We start from the raw sequence: 21284 nt of genomic DNA on the forward strand, positions 1-21284 counted from the left end.
CTTTCCCCATAGGACAACCGTCTCACCCCATGAATCAATCTAGTGAACCTTCATTGCAACCCCTCTAAGGCAAGTATATCCTTCCTTAGGTAAGGAGACCAAAACTGTACACAGTACGCCAGGTGTGGCCTCACCAGAACCCTATATAATTGCAGCAAGATCTCCTTACTTTTATATTCCAACCCCCTTGCAATAAACACTAACATACCATTTGCCTTCCTAATTGCTTGCTGAACCTGCATGTTAACTTTCTGTGATTCATGTACAAGGACACCCTGAATACCAACACTTCTTAGTCTCTCATCTTTTAAAAAAATATTCTGCTTTTCTATTCTTCCCACCAAAGTGGATAATTTCACATTTCTCCATGTGCCACCTTCTCGCCCACTCACTTAACCTGTCTATATTCCTTTGCGTCCTTCTCACAGCTTACTTTCCCACCTAGCTTTGTATCATCAGCAAACTTGAATACATTACACTCAGTCCCCTCCTCCAAATCATTGATATATATTGTAAACAGCTGAGGCCCAAGCACTGATCCTTGTGGCACCCCACAAGTTACAACCTGCCAACCCGAAAATGAACCATTTATTCCTACTCTCTGTTTTCTGTCCATGAACCAATCCTCAATCCATGCTAATATATTACCCCAATCCCATGAGCCCTAATCAAAAGCAACATACTGCTGGAAATTTGAAATAAAAACAGAAAATGCTGGAGAAGCTCAGCCAGGCAGGCAGCATCTGTGGAGAAGGAAACAGAGTTAACGTTTCAGGTCGAAGACTTTTTGTCAGAACTGGAAGATGTTGAGAGTTAAAGTTTTTGAGCAAGTACAGAGCCAGGGAAATGGTGGAGGGGAGGAAAGAACAAAAAGAAAGGTCTCTGACAGGGTGGAGGGCACGAGTGATTAATTGACAAAAGGGATGATGGCGCAAGACAAGGAAGGTGGTAATGGGACAGGTTAAGAAACAAAAGATTGATCAGTAGCAGCTGATCCCTCCCCTCCCTCCCCCCCTCCCCCCTCTTTCCCTGGCTCTGTACTTGCTCAAAAACTTTAACTCTAACATCTTCCAGTTCTGGCTGAAGGTCTTCAACCTGAAACATTAACTCTGTTTCTTTCTCCACAGATGCTGCCTGAACTGCTGAGTTTCTCCAGCATTTTCTATTTTTATTCCATGAGCCCTAATCTTGTGTAACAATCTCTTATGTGGCACCTTATCAAATGCCTTTTGAAAATCCAAATATACTACATCTACTGGTTCCCCCTTATCTACCTTGCTAGTTACATACTCAAAAAACTCTAATAGATTTGTCAAACACGATTTCCCTTTCATAAAACCGTGTTGACTCTGCCTAATCATATTATGATTTTCTAAGTGCCCTGTTACTATGTCCTTAATAATAGATTTTATCTACTACTGATATCAGGCTAACTGGCCTATAATTCTCTGTTTTCTCTCTCCCTCCTTTCTTGAATAGCGGGGTTACATTTGCTACCTTCCAATCCACGGGGACCATTCTAGAATCTAGGGAATTCTGGAAGATCAAAACCACTATCTCTGCGCCACCTCTTTTAAAACCCTAGGATGTAGGCCATCAGGTCCAGGGGATTTGATGCAATAGTCCCCTTAATTTCTCCAGTACTTTTTCTTTACTAATATTAATTACTTTAAGTTCCTCACTCTCATTAGACCCTTGGTTCCCAACTATTTCTGGTATGTTTTTTGTGTTTTCTACTGTGAAGACAGATACAACATATGTGTTTAATGTCTCTGCCATTTTCTTATTCCCCATTATAATTTCTCCTGTCTCTGCCTCTAAGGGACCCACATTTAATTTCACTAATCTCTTCCTCTTCACATACTTGTAGGAGCTCTTACAATCTGTTTTTGTATTTACAAGTAAACTCTCATATTCAATTTTCTCCCTCTTCATCAATTTTCTGGTCATCCTTTGCGGATTTCTAAAACCCTCCCAATCCTCAGGCTTACTACTCCTTTTGACAACATTGTAAGCATCTTCTTTTAATCTAATACCATCCTTACCTTCTCTAATTAGCCACGGTTAGATTATTTTGTGGTATTTGCCTATATGTGCTGGTGAATAAATAACTTATATTGTTTTGCATTAGACTTTTGGCAACAAATGAAATTATAAATAGAGCTTCCAGTGTTCAGTTCCATTCGCAACCCCTCAGATAATGAAGCAGTCCGTGCCCGCATGCAGCAAGACCTGGACAACATCCAAGCTTGGGCAGATAAGTGGCAAGTAACATTCGCGCCAGACAAGTGCCAGGCAATGACCATCTCCAACAAGAGTGTCTAACCACTTCCCTTTGACATTCAACGGCATTACCATCGCCAAATCCCCCACCATCAACATCCTGGGGATCACCATTGACCAGAAACTTAACTGGACCAGCCATATAAATACTGTGGCTACAAGAGCAGGTCAGAGGCTGGGTATTCTGCGGCGAGTGACTCACCTCCTGACTCCCCAAAGCCTTTCCACCATCTATAAGGCACAAGTCAGGAGTGTGATGGAATACTCTCCACTTGCCTGGATGAGTGCAGCTCCAACAACACTCAAGAAGCTCAACACCATCCAGGACAAAGCAGTCCGCTTGATTGGCACCCCATCCACCACCCTAAACGTTCACTCCCTTCACCACCGGCGTACAGTGGCTGCAGTGTGTACCATCCACAGGATGCACTGCAGCAACTCGCCAAGGCTTCTTCGACAGCACCTCCCAAACCCGCGACCTCTACCACCTAGAAAGACAAGGGCAGCAGGCACATGAGAACACCACCACCTGCACGGTCCCCTCCAAGTCACACACCATCCTGACTTGGAAATATATCGCCGTTCCTTCATCGTCGCTGGGTCAAAATCCTGGAACTCCCTTCCTAACAGCACTGTGGGAGACCCTTCACCACACGCACTGCAGCGGTTCAAGGCGGCGGCTTACTACCACCTTCTCAAGAGCAATTAGGGATGGGCAATAAATGCTGGCCTCGCCAGCAACGCCCACATCCCATAAACAAATAAAAAAAAGTATTGTTCTGCACCAAAGTATTTGGGAGCAACGGTCAAATATGGAAAAATATTCAAATATAGAAAAATGTTCAGACTATCACAAAAGAAAAGGCTTGGTGACTTTAAAGATCTGGTTACCAACTACCCAACTATATCTATTTCACTGCTGATGGGGGGAGGAATGAGAAGGAAGTGTTGCATTGTGATTATTGGCCAAAATAAATAGCTTATGCAATATGATAACCATCATCACACATAATTGCAATCAATATACACGGTTTCACAAGCATGCTAAGCATGAATCCGTAACCTAAAAAAATTGCCATTTCTAAACTAAAGACAGCTTATTGCAGTCACTAAAAATAGCAACTATTGCATTTCATAAGAGTGCCAATAACTGAAACTGCATTAAATGTAATTTGATAAGCTTTTCATTCCCCCAAGGATTTAAGGAACACCATTTAAGGAATACAAAATTTCAAGCATTTTTCACTATGTAAATAGGAAGCATGGAAGATTCTTACTGTTAATGACTGGGTGAATAGAAATCGTCGCTCCACTCGAGTATCATTTGGCAACTTAAAGACAATTTTAACACTGTCTGGATTGTCTGGAAATGGCTCAGGGGGAAGACGTTCAGACTTGCGTTCTTTCTCTTCCTGCAAACTCTGCAGCCATAAAAAAAAAATTTTGTTTTTCTCACATTTACACAAAGATACAAGATAACAATTAATACAGGATGATGATAGGAACCTCAGCTTAGGATTTCAAACGTCATTATTTGAATTAGTGGGCCAGAATTTACGGTAGCCAGTGAACAAACGGCACCCGCCGTTAGTTAGACATGCCCTTGCCCGTTTAATTTCCATGAGATCTTGCACTGGTAGTTGCTGGAAATGGTGCGACGCCCTCTACAGGGCATCTGGGATCTGTGTGAACAGGGCAAGCAACTGCATATCTCCTTAACCAATCAGATTGACGGATTGTTAAATGAACAGCGCAGAGTCTGAACCAGGAAGTGTAAGTCAGAATAGTGAATACAATATCAGGCGCATCTCAGACATCAACTTCCGGATTTTTGTGTTTTACCTCGCATCTGCCCTCCCCTGAGGTTGCTGTGCGATTTACGCATAAATAACGATGAGCACCTTTAGCCTCATCGTTATTGTGACAGGAAAATCTGGGCCATTAATGTTAGAATTCACCGTGTAATGAGACACGTACACTGTTCCAACCATTTTCAGTCATCGTGGTCAAATCTGATCCAGTTCTCAACCAATGCCAACATGTGTACTTCCAATAGGTGTTACTGGATAATGATCAGGAATAGGAACCCTGACTGATTCTTTCCTCCTTAAGCCATTGGCAAGGAGGCCATTTTTCACCCCCTACCATGGCTGAGATCATTTAAATCAGGGATTGAACAAGAGACCATCTGCATGGCTCAGGTATTCACTACCTTAAGCAGCTGAGCCATCAGAGAAGCAAGATCAGCAATTAAACCTTCACACGTGGATGAATAATGTCATAACATTACATATCTAGACTCCCTACAATGAAAGCGTATGTTTTATCAAAATAGTTTCACGCAGTTTCTTAAACAAGAAACCTTCTTACTCGTTGTCTTCTTTCTTCTGCAAGTATCTGTTGCCTGGCTTCCTCCTCTTCCTTTCTCCTCTTTTCTTGAACCTCCTTTCTCTTCCTTTCTTTTTCCTGGTCTGCACGAAGTGAAGCTAAATAAGCTTCATCTTGCTGTTGTCTTAACACTTGCGTCTGATTCCTCTCCTCTCTGTAGATTGAAGAGATGAGAACAGCAAGGATATCAAATATTGACAAAATCAGCTGTCAACAGATCACCAATAGCTCCAATTATTTGCTATTTAAAAGACAGCAAATCCTGATTAAACCACTTTTGCCAGAGAAGTAAATATTGGTAGAAAGTGAATTTACTTGGGATTACATCAAAAGGCGGCTGCATATTGTGACACCATTATTCCCGGCCAGAATGGAGGTGATTGGGTAATTCTCCCGTCAATCATGCCCACTGTAATTGACTGGAATCGATTTTACGCACTTAATTTGTGTTATGAAACTATCCTCCACTCACTGCTTTTTGCTGGAGAAATAATCAATTTGTATTATGTAACTATACTCCACTCACTGTATTTTGCTGAAGAAATAACCCTGCTTTTATCGGGAGACTTCGCTGTAGTTTCGGCCATGAGTTGTTTGTTGCAGTTCGTAGAGACTCTTTTTAAATAGACTCTGCTGTAGTGCGCTGTTTAAATAGACTCTGCTTGCTGAGTAAATAGACTGTGCTGTAAAATAGACTGCTGTAAGTCCTGCTGTAAGTCCCGCCCCGCCTCCAACTCATTGGCTGACACAGTGCAACTCATTGGCTGACACAATGTGTCAATACTCACTGTCAAAAGAAATAGGAAAATAGTCCAAAAAAGAATTGCTCGCCCTTTTTCTATCCCTTCCCCAAGTTGACTCCTGGCACGCAGATTGACTGCCCGCTGAGAGAGCTGAAAACTCTTGCTTTTGAAGGGATATCAAAAGCATTCCTGGTTTTGTTACTAATAAAGTGCAGGGGCAAAGAGCATCATCACAATATTTGTTGCAGCTTCTATTTGCCTCAAGCACTAGCCCTCTGGTCAGTAATATACCCAGTGACCTGGCTGAGATTGTCATGTCACCAATAGGGGACACCCATGTCTACATATCAACTGGGACTCAACTCAAATCCAAGCCTCTTGATACAAGGAACACTGCACAGAGAAAAAGCTACATTAAGAGTAAAAATGTCCTTTTTAGAAATTATATAAAGAACTTCAATAATATATCATGGATTACAGGATGAAACAAAGTTGACATTTTATGTGCGGCCTCAAAACTGATCCAATTTTGTACTCCTCTAACTTTCCCTTCTATTCTCCCTTCATCTCTTCCTGAAGGCATAACTTATTTTGAACTTTAATAGTTCCTTTATAAAGTGATCAAGAAGGCCAACGGAATGTTGGCGTTTATTGCTAGGGGGATAGAATATAAAAACAGGGAGGTATTGCTGCAGTTATATAAGGTATTGGTGAGACCGCACCTGGAATACTGCATACAGTTTTGGTCTCCATACTTAAGAAAAGACATACTTGCTCTCGAGGCAGTACAAAGAAGGTTCACTCGGTTAATCCCGGGGATGAGGGGGTGGACATATGAGGAGAGGTTGAGAAGATTGGGACTCTACTCATTGGAGTTCAGAAGAATGAGAGGCGATCTTATTGAAACATATAAGATTGTGAAGGGGCTTGATCGGGTGGATGCGGTAAGGATGTTCCCAAGGATGGGTGAAACTAGAACTAGGGGGCATAATCTTAGAATAAGGGGCTGCTCTTTCAAAACTGAGATGAGGAGAAACTTCTTCACTCAGAGGGTAGTAGGTCTGTGGAATTTGCTGCCCCAGGAAGCTACATCATTAAATAAATTTAAAATAGAAATAGACAGTTTCCTAGAAGTAAAGGGAATTAGGGGTTACGGGGAGCGGGCAGGAAATTGGACATGAATTTAGATTTGAGGTTAGGATCAGATCAGCCATGATCTTATTGAATGGCGGAGCAGGCTCGAGGGGCCGATTGGCCTACTCCTGCTCCTATTTCTTATGTTCTTATGTAAACATTTCTGATTTTGCTTAATTCACGATATATCCAATAGTCTTTCTAGCCACAATTAAATGCTCATACTCCGCATGAATAAAAGTTTGCTCTTGGTGCAATAAGTCAGACTCTGGCCTGTCACCACTGGGACATGAACTCAAATTCAGCCCTGGCTGATCAAACTGGAAATAAGTAAGTAGAGACCACTTTTCCAAGATTGGGACTGAGAGAGTGAGAGTGAGAGTGAGCTGGATTTACTCAGCACGCGGCTGTGCTACACCTGACTTGGGAATGTCTGACGCTGAATACTGAAATTGGTTCATTTCCAGTACTAACCTTAATGAATGCAAAGGATTTTTTTATTAAAAAGAACTCTACATTATTTGAAACAGCTCTTACTCTAAGAGACAAGACCATGGGGAGAATGCACCCTTGACCCATAATTTTATGGTTTTAAGATGCATTACTCCTAGATAAATATACATACCATGGAATTAGTTACCTCAGCAATACAGTATTCCAGACTAAATTACAGTAACTGAAGCCTCTCAGCCATTTACAGAAGTATTATTCCATATCGTACCTATCAAGTCGTTCTGATACCAAATATGTAGCATTAGCGTCCATAATAAATGTCAGCTGATTGACAAAGTCATCAGCCTGAAGAAGGCCTTCCAGACGACCAACTACCGTCATTCTTTGTTCTTTCAACATAATCATTGCCAAAAAGGGATAGGTGTTCTCTCGTAAAGCTTGAGACACTGAAATATATAACCATATGTGTTAGCTTAAGATTGAAAAATATATTAAAATAATCTCTTTTTCCCACTTTTTGCATTGCTGCCACCATGCCAAGATTTGGATTGTGGATCCCACATATAGAATGAATCATGGATCAGCTGGAGTCATGTTGCTATGGCATAAATTAGCACTTCAGTAATGATTTCCTCTCCATGAAATGAATACCTAGCTTTCCACCAAGTAAGAGCAGCACAACAAACTGATCAAGTCCATCCCACTGTATATTTCATCCAATACTAGGCCAAACAAAAACCTCATTGGTAGAACTTGGTCTGGTTTTCCAATAGTCAGCAACTCTGTTTCAGTAATGCTACAAAGTGCACGTTCTTTGGCCACAGGAAATATTATTCTGTATATAACTGATTAACAATTATTCATGGAAGGAATTATGTCCTTAAAAGGGAAACAATAACCTGGGTAGTGACTGCTGAATCCAAATTACAGCACAGAAAGCAGGTGAGTGACAGCAGGCACATGGGCGAGAGAGAGAGAGAGAGAGAGAGAGAGAAACAGACAAACAAAAAGGATCACAAGATGTGTGGGAGAGAAGAGAAAAGCTGGCATGTAAGAGATCGAGTGAGAAAACACTTGCTTTGGGTTGGGGGGGGGGGGGGGGGGGGTGGTGGGAGATGGATGAACATGTGCACATGAAAGAGAGAATGAGCATGCAAGAGGGAGAAGTGGATGCACACAAGAGTGAGAATGAATGCACGCAAAAGGTGGAGACAGACTATGTGTACACGTGTATACTTACTCCTCCCTTTTTTCACAAGAGTGAAGGAGAGGGGCGTGTGTACGTGAGCTAGATAGTGGGGAAGGATTGGGCGCTGAGAGAGAGGAACCAGCATGTGCGAGAAGTGAAAGGAGCAAATGTGTGCGAGAGAGGGAGTGGGCTGAACAGGAGGGAGGAAACTGGCATGCAAAGGAGGGATAGTGTGTAAGGAAAGGGAGAGCAGGTATGATCATGGATGAGGGTTAGCTGTTAACTGGAGCGCATCTATGTGAGCAGTGGGAGATCTAAAAATACACAACAACAGTATTCCAACAAGCAGGAGTAGAGTACAGGACATAGATCTTTATCCATGATACCCCACATGACAAGTACCTGATTTGGGCACTACCCAAATACTAGAGAAACATGACAGAACCCTGAATGGCACTCATTTACCTTAAAAAGTCATATGCTCAGACTTCTTCACACCGAGATGGACATGTCATAGCTGCAGAAATTGGACAAAATGTCCAACTTTGACCTAGAGGTCCAGCAAAACAGTTGCAAGAACCACCTAATCATTAAGTGGAGTGCAATTTGAATGTCAGATAAAGTCGATGTGAACCCAGTCTTCTGACTAGGAAGTGAAATGCTACACATTCCCAAGATATTTTTCAAAAGTAATGTGGATCAAAGATCTCATGTCCAAAGCATGGAATTTTTATTCCTCCATTTACCACTGTCAGCAAACAAGAACGCTCCAAGGTTTCCTTATTGCTTTGGATGCCAGTTAATGGGTTTTACACTGCTTTCACTCTAATTTTTTTTTGAGTTTACTACAAAAGTCTTCATTTCTAAAATAGTGCATGCTAAATGGACACTTTCTGGACAAGGTTCAAGCTGTCTCATCATGTTATGTATATCTGAGATATGGCAAAACTACTATAAGTTTTCACACGTCACCATGAATGCTTTTCAATCACAGTGTGGTCATGCGGTATTTGCAAAAGCAGCTTGGAAAATAAAAATCTCTTAACAGCAGTCAAGCCCAAAAACAAGAAACTCAGTCACTTACACTAAACGTGTTAAGTGGAAATTCAATTACAATATCTCCCAATTTGAGTACAAACATCTTCTTAAAGCTCATCAATGAAACTGGCAACATTGCCCAGGGAGGAGAAATAAAAATATTACATCTCTGGGATAGAAAAGCAAACTATGTTGCTGGAAACTATTTTTAACCCATTAAAAACACATGGAAAAGATCAAAAAAGCCTAATACTAAGTTATTTAATTTTGAATGGGAACATGGATTTTCCTTATTAATTTAATAAATATATTAGCATGGAAGAAATTGGCATAAATTTCACAAAAAAGGATCTTGATGGGAATTCATGTTCAGTACTTATAAACAAAATCCTCTCCAAGGTTCTGGACCAGGTGTTGTAGAAATGTTCAATTTGTACCACACAAGTAATGCAAGATGCATCGGGCTATTTTTTTACTTTTGTCACTTTATTTTATCTCATGTCAGTCATAAGTATTTCTAATTGTAGCAATCAAGCATGAGCTATAAAGAGAATTACTGACTAGGTAGATATTGAATCTGAGAAATAATTCATCCTCTAATACAGGAAAACAGGCAAGTCAATCCATACACACACACACACATATACAAATTTAATTTCACCCACGTGCACTTCGTGTTATTACACTCTTACTTCTGGTGTCACAATTTTGTCACAACTTGACATTTGGTAATGACTGGTTATTTTAGCTTTAACGGGTACACCTGTTAAAGTTACCATTATATTTGCCTTTCAGTACTCCCAACTATTGGCAGTGCCTTAGCATGAATTGCCATGGTTCAACGGCCATTTGCTGTGCACTAGGTTTGTAGGCAAGTTCTATTTTGTTGCAGCCCCCATTCTTTGACCTTAAGCCCACTCTTCCCCCAAACCATCTATGCCTGATGCCTCCCTCTGCCAATGTCATGGTCTCTTGCTCCCACTCTCTCATCTTCATGGCTCCAGCCACCAAATCTGTGACCACTTGATCTCTTCAGCAGCCTCCTACATGCTTTCCCTTAGTTGGCCGCTTTCCACTATTTTTCCAATCAACCAACCTGTGGCCTCCCGGCTCCGTTTAGTAATGTTAATGGCTTTTGAAATGCCAGTGCACTTTTTACTGCTACACAGAGGCAACACAGTGGCATTTCAAAAGTTAAATGCACCTAAAGCCACTAATATTACCAAAAGGAATCAAGAGGCTGCAGATTGGATAATGGTGAAGACCGGCAGGAGGTTTTTGAAGGGAATGGGGTTGGTATGTTGCAAGTTCAAGCAGTTGGCCAAGGGAGAGTGCGGGAGGCTATTGGAGGAGTTACAGGGTTTGGTAATTAAGCCACAGTAATGTTCCCACAGGCCTTCCACTACTGGAGCAAGGAAGAAAAAGAGAGAACCAAAACAGAACACCACAGAGAAATGCAAAACAGAAAAACAAAAAGTGACTAACAACTCAATGCAAATAAAAAAACAACGTAAGACACAAACAGAAACACCAACACAATACACACAAAATAACATTCACTATGAGTTATGCTGCAGGAGATCTAATATACTACACTTATATTTTATAGCAGAGCTATTGAGCACAAGCTGACAACCACAATCATTCATGGAAACTATTGTTGGAAACAGGAACTGTCATCAGAGGTGGAAAAAGAAATGTAGTGTGACCCCACCAGACAACATGGCTTCAGGCAGGATTTTATTTGTCATGCAATCATCTCATTAAATTTAAAACAGGGTAAAATTCATCACTGCACGAGCAGACTTTACTTTAGTAAAAATAAAAAAAAACACTTACCCCTGTAGCCCTCTGGCTTACCGGTGGAACAGGCCCAGAAAAGCATCCTAGTGTTGATGAAGTTTACAACCTCTGGGGTGCACACTGTATTACTGAAGTAGAAACAAACTGACATTTAGTCATCCTTCAGAGAGAAGCTGCCAACCCCCCCCCGCCCGCCCCCCCTCATGCTGAGGTACAATTCAATGGATGCCAGCAAGCTACTAGTACCTCGTTAGGTGACCTTTCTTCACGTGAGTGTCAGTAGGCTGCTGTGATACCCCTTTTGGTCAAATAGCCGCCTTACACTCTCTACCTAGGCGCACACATGAAGAATGGACACTTGAGCAAGGTACTGGAGGCCTGTGGAATCATATCTCAACAGAAATCATTGAGAGGAGCAAACTGGAAGAAGAAACTGTCCTGGATAATGCCCCAATTAGTGCAGTACAAATGGAGCATAAATCATAAAGGCATAGCCCATTGCAAATAAAGTATTTACTGTAATCAGAATTTTAAATATTTCTAAACTCAAGTCTCCCTCTGCAGCAGCTCAGAGCTCCAACTGTTGTACACGATTCCCAAAAGGGTCAATATGAATCCCTGCCATTACTGAAATTGATGAAAGGCATTCTTTACATCTTCGTCCCAAATTTTCTCCCCTTTATACTCCATTCCTAAAGGCAGTGAGAAATGCTGGACTACACTTCCATGGTCACTGGAACACTCTACTATTTCACTTAAATAGCCATTCTTTACAAATAATCTATGGGAACAAGTGACAGCTGGCTATTCAATCATAAACTCAGTGAAAGAGACCAATCCTATCCTTGTCCTTTATCCACATGCACATGTAATTATAGTATTTCTGGCAAACGTCAGTAGCTCAGCAGACCAGATTAAATCTGGGCTCCTCCTGGTTTGTATCGTTTAGTACCACATTATTTGGTGTATTTACACACCGAGCCACCAGGAGCCCTCTAAAAGGCAATATTTACTTCTTTGAAACTAGGGCAGTAAACATGCGGGGCAGATTGGCCACTTGTTATAGAAAGCATCTGATTTTCATTTACAATGGGTGGGCAATTCGCCCTGCCAGATTGCTGACCAAGCAGTGAAGATGAAAATTACCCACCCCCCACAAACCCAAGGTCTTTTACACAGAGTTGTGTCCGCAGCACAGTACAGTAATGTTAACATGTCTGTATAACTGATGAGTATAGTGTTCTAACAAGTTCCGTGCAAGTATCCATATTTTGTTTTTTGAAAACTCAAATTGCAATTCATTCAATGTACAAGTGTTGGTTTTGATTAAATGATGAACCAATTCAGAAGTACTACATGCTACACTCACTTACCGACAGAACTCATCTGTGTCCTGATGGTCATCTCCATGAAGGTAAACTAATAAATAGCGAAGCTCCCGTTTGGCATCGTTCAGTGCCTGTATTCAACCAGTGAAAATAAATTGTAAATAATGAGATTAAAGCCATGTTAAACATGTTCAATACCGTTATTATTTGAAAGGAAATAAAGTACAAAAATAAACTGATGTTGGATCAAAGTTGACATGGCTAAATTGTTGAATGCTTAAAACCAGTTTGTATAGATTTAGCTTAGGTAAACTAGAAAATCACGTATGTACATTTAGGCTGCTAATGAGACTTTAAAACAAACGCAGGCATCTCTGCCAGAAACATATTACATATTTTTTCATAGAAATGCATATGCAAGACTCCCTGATGGTGCATTAGTAAGCTGTACAAATAGGGAACATTCCAGGTTTAATCCTTGATCTCCTCTGGCATGGCAGTGGATGCACAACAATTGTTCTTGAGTGGGGAAAATTGTCCAGAGTTCTGCTGTCCAGTGATCCCTGCTCAAAAGTGCATGTGTGAATATCAGCCATAAACATGCTCAGGCTGGTGTATTCCATGGATGAAAATTCTGCTGAGTCTTACCGTCTGTGCAGAAACGTAAAGAATGGCTAATTTACCAGGCACCAGAGGCGTACTTATTTGATGGAACCTAGGGGCCATGCAGTTTCAATTCAAAAGTAATTAAATAAAATCATAGAATGGTTACAGCACAGGAGGTGGCCATTCAGCCCATTGAGTCTGCACTGCCTCTCTGCAAGAGCAATCCAGCTAGTCCCACTCTCCCACCCTTTCCCTGTAGCTCTGCAAATTTTTTCCCTTCAAGTACTTATCCAATATTTTATCTTTTTATATTAATTTGTAGCTAGGTCAAGTAGTGCAATAAATTTAGAACTGGGCTTCTGTTCACAATATGTTTGTACGTAGGAGAAGGTGAGACATACACAAATCCTGTCTAAAGTGGAGTGCCCACTCGAAAAGATGACTCATCTCTATTTATATGGATCATTTGTAGACTGTATTTATAATGTTTACCTGCTGATTTATTCTTGCTTCTGTATAATTTCATTTATTACAATGAATGAGATTTGTGGCTTTTAGCCTGAGCTCTATGGTCTGCTTTATGTTTACCAAGAAACCTGAAGCACAGTTGGTAGGCAAGGCATGCTCCAACACAAGGGTTCATAATGTACAGTGGATAAGCAATCTCATACAATTTAAAGTATAAGGCTGAGTTTTAGTCCATATGAAGTGCAGGCTTGCTTACGGAAATGGACTTCTTGCATTGAGCACAAATAAAAATTATTGGGGAGTACCCTGAATTGTATCACTGGTGTCTGAAACTGGACCTCAACATGGATGGGGAGATAAATGTTGCAGAGCTGGGGGACAGGGCGGGAGTTAAGTAAAATCACAAGCATACTCAAAATATAAACGTTGAATCATTAGAACTGTAAAACTACCCTCAGTTGCAAACTTAAAAACAAAATTGTTAACATGAACTTTTGTACAGACCTGACTGTAAGTTCCTTGATAGAAGACTGGATGGATCCTTCCATACTGTTCCTCAAAATTCTGAATAAATGCAACTACATCGCCAACAGGATCAGTAACACGGCTCCTAGGATCTGGCCGTATAAACCGAATAGCAAACCTATGTAAAACAGAGAGTTTAAGTTCAGGATAATCTTTTTTTTTAAATATTGATTTTTAAAAATTCTCCCAGTATCTCACCTAAAGATGTCCAGTAGTGTATAATAGGTGAATCGGAATGGAAACATTATCAAGTAATAACTCCATCCTAAGAGCCCCTGCAAAATTCAACAGGTGTCATTGTTATCCATTCAAAGAGTATAAAACTATATGAACCCACAATTTTTGTTGTTCTTTCATTAAGACAAACAAAAATTAAAAGAGTCAAATTTAGTACACATGGTGATGCGAGCACAATTTACTTATTGCTTGCCCATACTAGCTGACCGGGGCACATAAAGAATACAAGGAAACATTGGATGCATGGAGGAGAGCAGATACAATACAAAAAAGTGTTTAGATGTGTTCAGAAATTCTCCTTCAAAATAAACTAATTTCCTGGATGAGGGCTCTTGCAAACCCAACATAGATATAATTGATCTACCTCTTTAAAACTATCATACCTAATGTCATGATTTCCCCTGCCCTACGAAGAACTTCTTTAAAACAAGCTCATGGAATAAAATGTGAATTATGCAGATAATGTAAGATGACACTAAAATTCTACATATATTCAACTTTGACAAGGAGTTCCCAACCATTTTGCTAATATTGAGTTACAAAACAAGCACAGCAAGTAAAGCCAAAAACAAACATCAAATTTAGTTATAAACAACTCAAAATACACTTCTACAATACAATTTCAACTTAAATGCAATGAATTCTTAGAAAATACATTTAGAAATTAAAATTATGAACAGCCATAATATGTTCTCACCCTAGGCTGAGGCCTTGAAACTACATAACTATAGACCCTGTGATCTGCTGTGTGGACTTGAAGTGGACGAGAGGAAGGTGGGTTGAAGACACTGGGAACTCCTTCTTGTTCATTTAGCCTATCCTGAACAGCTGCCTAGAAGATAAAATGGGGATGGAGGGGAAAGAGAAGAGGGAAGAGAGGATTAAGAGTAAACCAAATAATCAGAAAAAGAAATCCATAAAATGGGTTAAGTTATTTCATCTGGCATATTAGCATAATTATAAAGGGAAAATGACAACATTGTTTAAATTAAGACAATCACTTTCTGTTGATGTCTGCTGCAATGTTAGCATTCATATATCAAAACAAAGAACTGTAAAATTATGAGTTTAAAATCAGAATTTTTTTGCTTAAACAGGAAATAGCACATTAAAGGTGATTTTAAAATCAATGCTGCAGCCGATTATAATCTTTTGCACACATAATTTTGTAGTTTGCTTCCTTTTTACCTCAATATTCCAATGGTGCTGCTCGAGTGTACGGCGGCATTGGTCCATTGACTCGATACCAGTCAAGTCCTATGGTGAAAAATGTAGTAAGAAAAATGTTTTTAATTAAAACAGTATAGGCAGCAAATTCACATTCAATTATCAATTTTGTAACCTTAGGGTTAACATTAAAATTTCAGACTTGTTCTCTGATTTTCTCTTCCTTCCTTTATGGGGGTGCAGGAGATTGTCTTGCCTCCACTCTACAACCCTATCCCCAATGGCTGAGGCCAGAACAAACCATTTGGGGAAACCATCTGACAGGTGCAAGTGCATTCAATTCCTTCCGCCCTTGCCTTGGCAACAGCTTACCTGCAGTCCAAGAATCTCACCTTTTGAAACATCAGGTCAAATCTGAATTTGTCACCAGATTTAAACTCTTCATATAGTGTATAGATGAGAAGCCATATGGTTACAGTGTCTCATTCAAGAGTCCTGAATAATACTGTATTGTTATTACAGTTCTTTCAAAAAGCATTTACTCTGTGCAATTATGATTTCTGCTTTCTCAACTCCCAACTAATTAATGACTAAACTTTTTTTCCTCCTAAAGTTCTTCTTCATTTAGTTTTTTTTCAGTACATTTCCCAATGAATAGAATTTTATTTTTTTTTCAAAATAACTTACAGGTTAAAACAGTTTTAACAACATAGGTTCAACAGAAGCATATTTTTAAACATTTTATTACTCTGGCATCTATTTTAATTCTTGGTTTCATCTCACCCAAAAATGCCAGTAGGCCAAAACCTACAAGAAATACTTATATTTTAGTTTATTAACTATTTTTGATATTAAGCTCTTTTGAATAAGTTTCTGCATAGCACACAATCAGAGAACAGTTACAGCACAGGAGGCGGCCATTCGGCCCATCAAGTCTGTGCTGGCTCTTTGTAAGAGCAATCCAGTTAGTTCCATGTCCCCACTCTTTCCCCAATAGTATACTATACTTTTACTAAAACCTCAATTTAAATGCTTTACAGTAAGTTTATCATGCATCAATTCTACAACTAACCTTTAAATAATTTCTTTCATAAGTAGAAATTAGCACTGTACTAGGTATGTTTCTTCTGGAAAAAGAAAGTTAAATTGGTTACAGTTGAGATTTTTGTCAGGTAATGTTTACTTAGCTCTAAACGTGATTCAATTAATTCTATTTTTAACGGTTAGCGTTCTTACTGTTTAGAATGTTTAAATAAAACTGTCGTTGACAGAGGGAAAAAAATGTAAATCATGCCAGATGGGGGTTTACCAGATAATGTTGCGAGTACAGAAAAATGCCACAGGTGCAGAGGCTTCAGCCTTTCAGCACGATTAAATGAACCTAATAAATGAATTAAAAAGTACCCTAGAACGATAACTCATGTCACTCTCTGGGGAATTCTGTTAGTTTAACAAATTTACCTGAAACTGCAACAGTTTCTCTGTCTGTTCTTGCGTTAGTTCCTCCTCTTCATTCCCAGGCGCCGCCATCTTGGATATTGCGTTACAGGCCTGTGCGGAAGTAGATGATTTTTGGGTAAAGTCACGATCGTGAAACGCAAAAACTGCAGCCCAAGAATATTCGATTTCTGGGGTTGCGCTAAAATTCAAAAAGGAAACGAAGTATTTCTGCGCATCCCGGTTTGGATTTTAGTGCATTCCTTCCCGAGCCGGTGACGAAAACAGCCGAGGCTCTTCGGCAACTCTCGGGATTACCCCACACCGACCCTATCCACAGCCGGTGGGATTGTAAGACTCTGCTCTGCTCGGACGGGTTGAGCTGGTTCTGAATCCGCCCATTACAGCGCGCGACATGGTCCCCAGATCCGGGCCCGCGTTCTAGAACTTTGAACCGCGGCTCCGGGACTCCTCAACATCAAAACCTGCAGATAAAGCGACAGCTTATTTAAATGGCAGGTCCCTTCATTATCTTTTTTAAAAAAAATACTGTCCTCCGCAAAATTAAACGAAACCAACCGAATGCAGGTTCGGCGGAGGAAATGTTGGAAGACGGTGGCTGATCACAAACCTACTTGAGCACAAGACTGTGTTAACGAACGGTAATGCTGACAATCACTGATGTGCAATAGAGAAACCAGAGATGGTAGATAGAATGATACGCATATTTAACGATAAAAATGCAATGCACCGTTTTCAAAAATTTTTTTGGCCAACTAATTTTAAATTTTAAGCTAAAAGTTGCTGGGTTATTATGATTAAACATTGACTTTTTGAATTGAATTTTAAAGTTTTCTACCTTGTTAAATTTGTGCCTAGCTCGCTATTTCCACGAAGGTCTCAGAAGGACAGCATTAATTTCCAATGAAATGGATAAAAGTGTTTTTGGCTAAATCGACTACATGGTGTGACACTATTCCCTATGCTGAATTGACTGATCAGAAGTAAGGTTAATACTGCCATTGGCTTCAAAGTTCCTCGGCTACGGAAGGAAAAACAGGATTCTCAATCGGGTGACCCCTGCTGGGTAATGTGAATGAATGGACATCGGATGAGGACTGATATGGATTGGCTGTGATGCACTCTATGCTCAAATAGCTTGACGACATCCACTGGCTAGGCACACACATGGAGAATGGCAGCTTAAGCAATTTACTGGAACGTGACTGATGCCAATAAAAGCATTCTCATTAAATGAATCATTGAAGATTCATTTGAGTTATATCTCTCACCCTGTTAAGCCCTTTTGTGTCATACAAAATTCATTAATTGATACTTTGAGTTCTTATTCCTAGTTATCAATATTAAGCTTTTTTATTATAGGTACATCCTACATGACCAAGATATGATAGAAGCATTTTTGATTATTTAGATGAATCACACCGTACAAAACAAGTTTAAAACAAAAAATGTTTTTAAAAAAATGACAAACTCCTATTAACTTTATATCTGATTTAATTCTGTAACTATTTTTTTGCCATTATTACTACAATGCACCTGGAAATGGAGGATGATCTGAGACACAACTTTTTGTGGTAAATAGAAAGTGATATTCAACAACAACTTGCATTTATACAGCACCTTTAACATAGGTGCTTCCCAGGAGCGTAATCAGACAAAAATTGACACTGAGCTAAAAAAGAAACTGAAGAATGAACAGATTATCTGACTTGTTGCCTGAACATAAATAGATGCTGTAGACTCAACTAGTATTTTGTATATACCCAAAACACCATACAAATTAATGCTGGAGAAAATTCAACACTCCACCCAAAATTATTTCAAAATTAAAATCCCATCATTCACAAAAATAAATTAAAGCAATGCCCCTGCCCTCTGCTGTGCTCGTTAAAAGATTTAGCCCCATTGACTTTTTATATTCACATGTCACTGTTTTCCAGTTGTAAGATGCAAAGAGCTTCTGCTGCTACTGGAATTAATTTGTACTTATCACCCGAAGTATAGATGATCCTGCATTACTGAAATATTAGTAGCATTAATACAATGCCAGTCATAGGTCTAATTTTTTTTATCAGTGGTATAAACAGAATATGCTCGATTTGGGGAGTTCTATGTTTACTTTAGTTCATATAAATTAAATGCATTACATTCTAATTCTTCTATAATGAAACCTACAAATACAATCTATAATAATGGAGGCCTTCCCTTGGTAAATAATGGAAATTGGTGGATAATTGGGCCCCCAGGTTTGTAGATGTATGGTACAGCAATAGCATAGGCATAATAATTAAGAGAAGTAGCACAGAAATAACATAAATCTAACAATTTTTACTTGGGGCTGTGAAATTGATTTACATCAAATAGGAGGAGAATGGTGCAATGAGATGAAATCTCACAATAGGTTTTATCTCAAAAATTCTAGTGGATGAACCTGGATGGTGGTTAATTGGATCACAGATAATGGAGATTGCACTGTATGTTAATGTACATTTAAAAAAGTTCTTAAAAAATAAAAGCAGTCTAAGTATATTTTTTGATCACACCAAATGCAAGCAGTTCAAACAAGCTCCATCATTGCACTAAGACTGGAGAACAACATGTTACTTGAAATATTTTTGGTATGAACCGATAAAGCAAAAAAGGCTCCGCAATACACCATAACCTTACCGATTATAAGTAATTAAAATTACTACAAACTCCAAATGGGGGATAAAGCTAAGGTTTCATGATACTGAAGTCAAAGCCAGACCATAAGGCTGCAGTTCCCAACAACAAGATGATATACAGTTCCTTCAATTTGTATTGAGCCTGGTAGTAACAGTGTGGAAGCCAGAGAGAGTAGTGATATCATCCTCATTCAGAACCTCGATTCCTAAACTAGATTTATGAATGTAAACAGTAATATGATGACAAGGTTTCAGTACTTTATTATTTGTAAAATGAAATTCCAGAGAGATGACAACTTTAGGACATGGTTGCTAGTGGCTGTGTCGCCTGTGTTGTGGTACAACACACATATTTCAATCTGCCCACTCTGGGACTGGTTTTCACCTGTCCTGATTTTACTGTTCTGATTTAGTTTGTCACTTTAGTTTTAAAGATCAATTTTCACACACCAATCTTCTCCGGGACCCAGTGAGGAGGGGGGTGGGCAAGTCGAAGGATCTCCTCAAGGGTCTGCTCCTGGGCCTGGCCAAGATGACCATCTACAGGTACAGGCTAGACGCGGCCCATGGGGATAGTCGCTCCGACTGTCTGCCTCTCTTCTGCGGCATCCTCCGCTCCCGGATGGCCTTGGAGAAGGAGCATGCGAAGTCTGCTGGTGTGCTTGAGGCTTTTTGCGACTGATGGGCACCGAGGGGACTCGAGTTTTTTTTTATTCATTCATGGAATGTGGATGTCGCTGGCAAGGCCAGCATTTATTGCCCATCCCTAATTGCCCTTGAAAAGGTGGTGGTGAGCCGCCTTCTTGAACCGCTGCAGCCTGTGTGTTGAAGGTTCTCCCACAATGCCGTTAGGAAGAAAGTTCCAGGATTTTGACCCAGCGACGATGAAGGAACGGCGATATATTTCCAATCAGGATGGTGTGTGACTTGGAGGGTAACATGCAGGTAGTGTTGTTTCCATGTTCCAGCTGCCCTTGTCCTTCTAGGTGGTAGAAGTCACGGGTTTGGGAGGTGCTGTCGAAGAATCCTTGGCGAGTTGCTGCAGTGCATCCTGTGGATGGTACACACTGCAGCCACAGTGCGCCGGTGGTGAAGGGAGTGAATGTTTAGGGTAGTGGACGTGGTGCCAATCAAGTGGGCAGCTTTGTCCTCGATGGTGTCGAGCTTCTCGAGTGTTGTTGGAGCTGCACTCATCCAGGCAAGTGGAGAGTATTCCATCACACTCCTGACGAGTGCATAACAGACACTGACAATAAAATTGAAATCTAATTTGATTTTGTGATTGATTTGTAAAGAAGACAAATTTATATCCAACCCTACCACCACCACCACTGCACCCCCCCCCCCACCTTTTAAGGGACATAACTAAAAAAAATGTTTTTTTAAATCCTCTCTGGGAATTTTTTTTCTTTCAAAATATACTTTATTCATAAAATTTGTAAAGGTACATACAATGCAATTCAAGTTATGCTTCAAACAATACAATACAGTTCATACAATTTGCAACGGTACAAACAGTACAATTCAAAGGTCCCGGTACAATCAATACAGTTACACACCATACATTATACCTACAGTTCATGGCATCCTAGGGTGCCTCATTGCATTACAATCATTACGGGTTACAGATACAGTACATTGTGTAACATTCATTTGTCATTTTACATTCTGCCCGAAGGGGTTTTTCTCTGATTCCGGCCCCTCAGTATACAATGGTGGGAGGGCTCTAAACGATGGCCTTTCCCCACAAAGCCTTTGTGACGGCCGCACCCAGCTTCAGTGCTCAGCACGTAGTCCT

General features: G+C 40.1%; 1 protein-coding gene and 1 long non-coding RNA gene across 3 annotated transcripts in view; one reads left to right on the forward strand and one right to left on the reverse strand.

Moving 5' to 3' along the window:
* The window catches only part of faf2 (Fas associated factor family member 2), a 28563-nt gene that overhangs the window by 4290 nt on the left and 2989 nt on the right, over positions 1 to 21284 (reverse strand). The window contains exons 1-11 of one of the 2 annotated variants that reach the window (XM_067996371.1): positions 17659 to 17676; positions 16824 to 16913; positions 15384 to 15452; positions 14893 to 15027; positions 14157 to 14233; positions 13938 to 14076; positions 12405 to 12490; positions 11068 to 11159; positions 7270 to 7447; positions 4654 to 4825; positions 3561 to 3704 (exon numbers count right to left, since the gene is read on the reverse strand). In XM_067996371.1, the coding sequence (XP_067852472.1) occupies positions 3561 to 3704; positions 4654 to 4825; positions 7270 to 7447; positions 11068 to 11159; positions 12405 to 12490; positions 13938 to 14076; positions 14157 to 14233; positions 14893 to 15027; positions 15384 to 15452; positions 16824 to 16892 (1161 nt within the window). In that variant the 5' untranslated portion in view covers positions 16893 to 16913; positions 17659 to 17676. Of the gene's footprint in view, positions 1 to 3560; positions 3705 to 4653; positions 4826 to 7269; positions 7448 to 11067; positions 11160 to 12404; positions 12491 to 13937; positions 14077 to 14156; positions 14234 to 14892; positions 15028 to 15383; positions 15453 to 16823; positions 16914 to 17658; positions 17677 to 21284 lie in introns of those variants that run through there. The other variant, XM_067996370.1, reaches the window with a different exon arrangement.
* Positions 16919 to 18061, forward strand: LOC137332484 (uncharacterized). Its single transcript, XR_010965673.1, has 2 exons — positions 16919 to 17461; positions 17679 to 18061. It is a non-coding gene; the product is annotated as an uncharacterized lncRNA (long non-coding RNA).

This window comes from Heptranchias perlo, chromosome 14, assembly GCF_035084215.1.
Source record: "Heptranchias perlo isolate sHepPer1 chromosome 14, sHepPer1.hap1, whole genome shotgun sequence".
NCBI classification, from domain to species: domain Eukaryota; kingdom Metazoa; phylum Chordata; class Chondrichthyes; order Hexanchiformes; family Hexanchidae; genus Heptranchias; species Heptranchias perlo.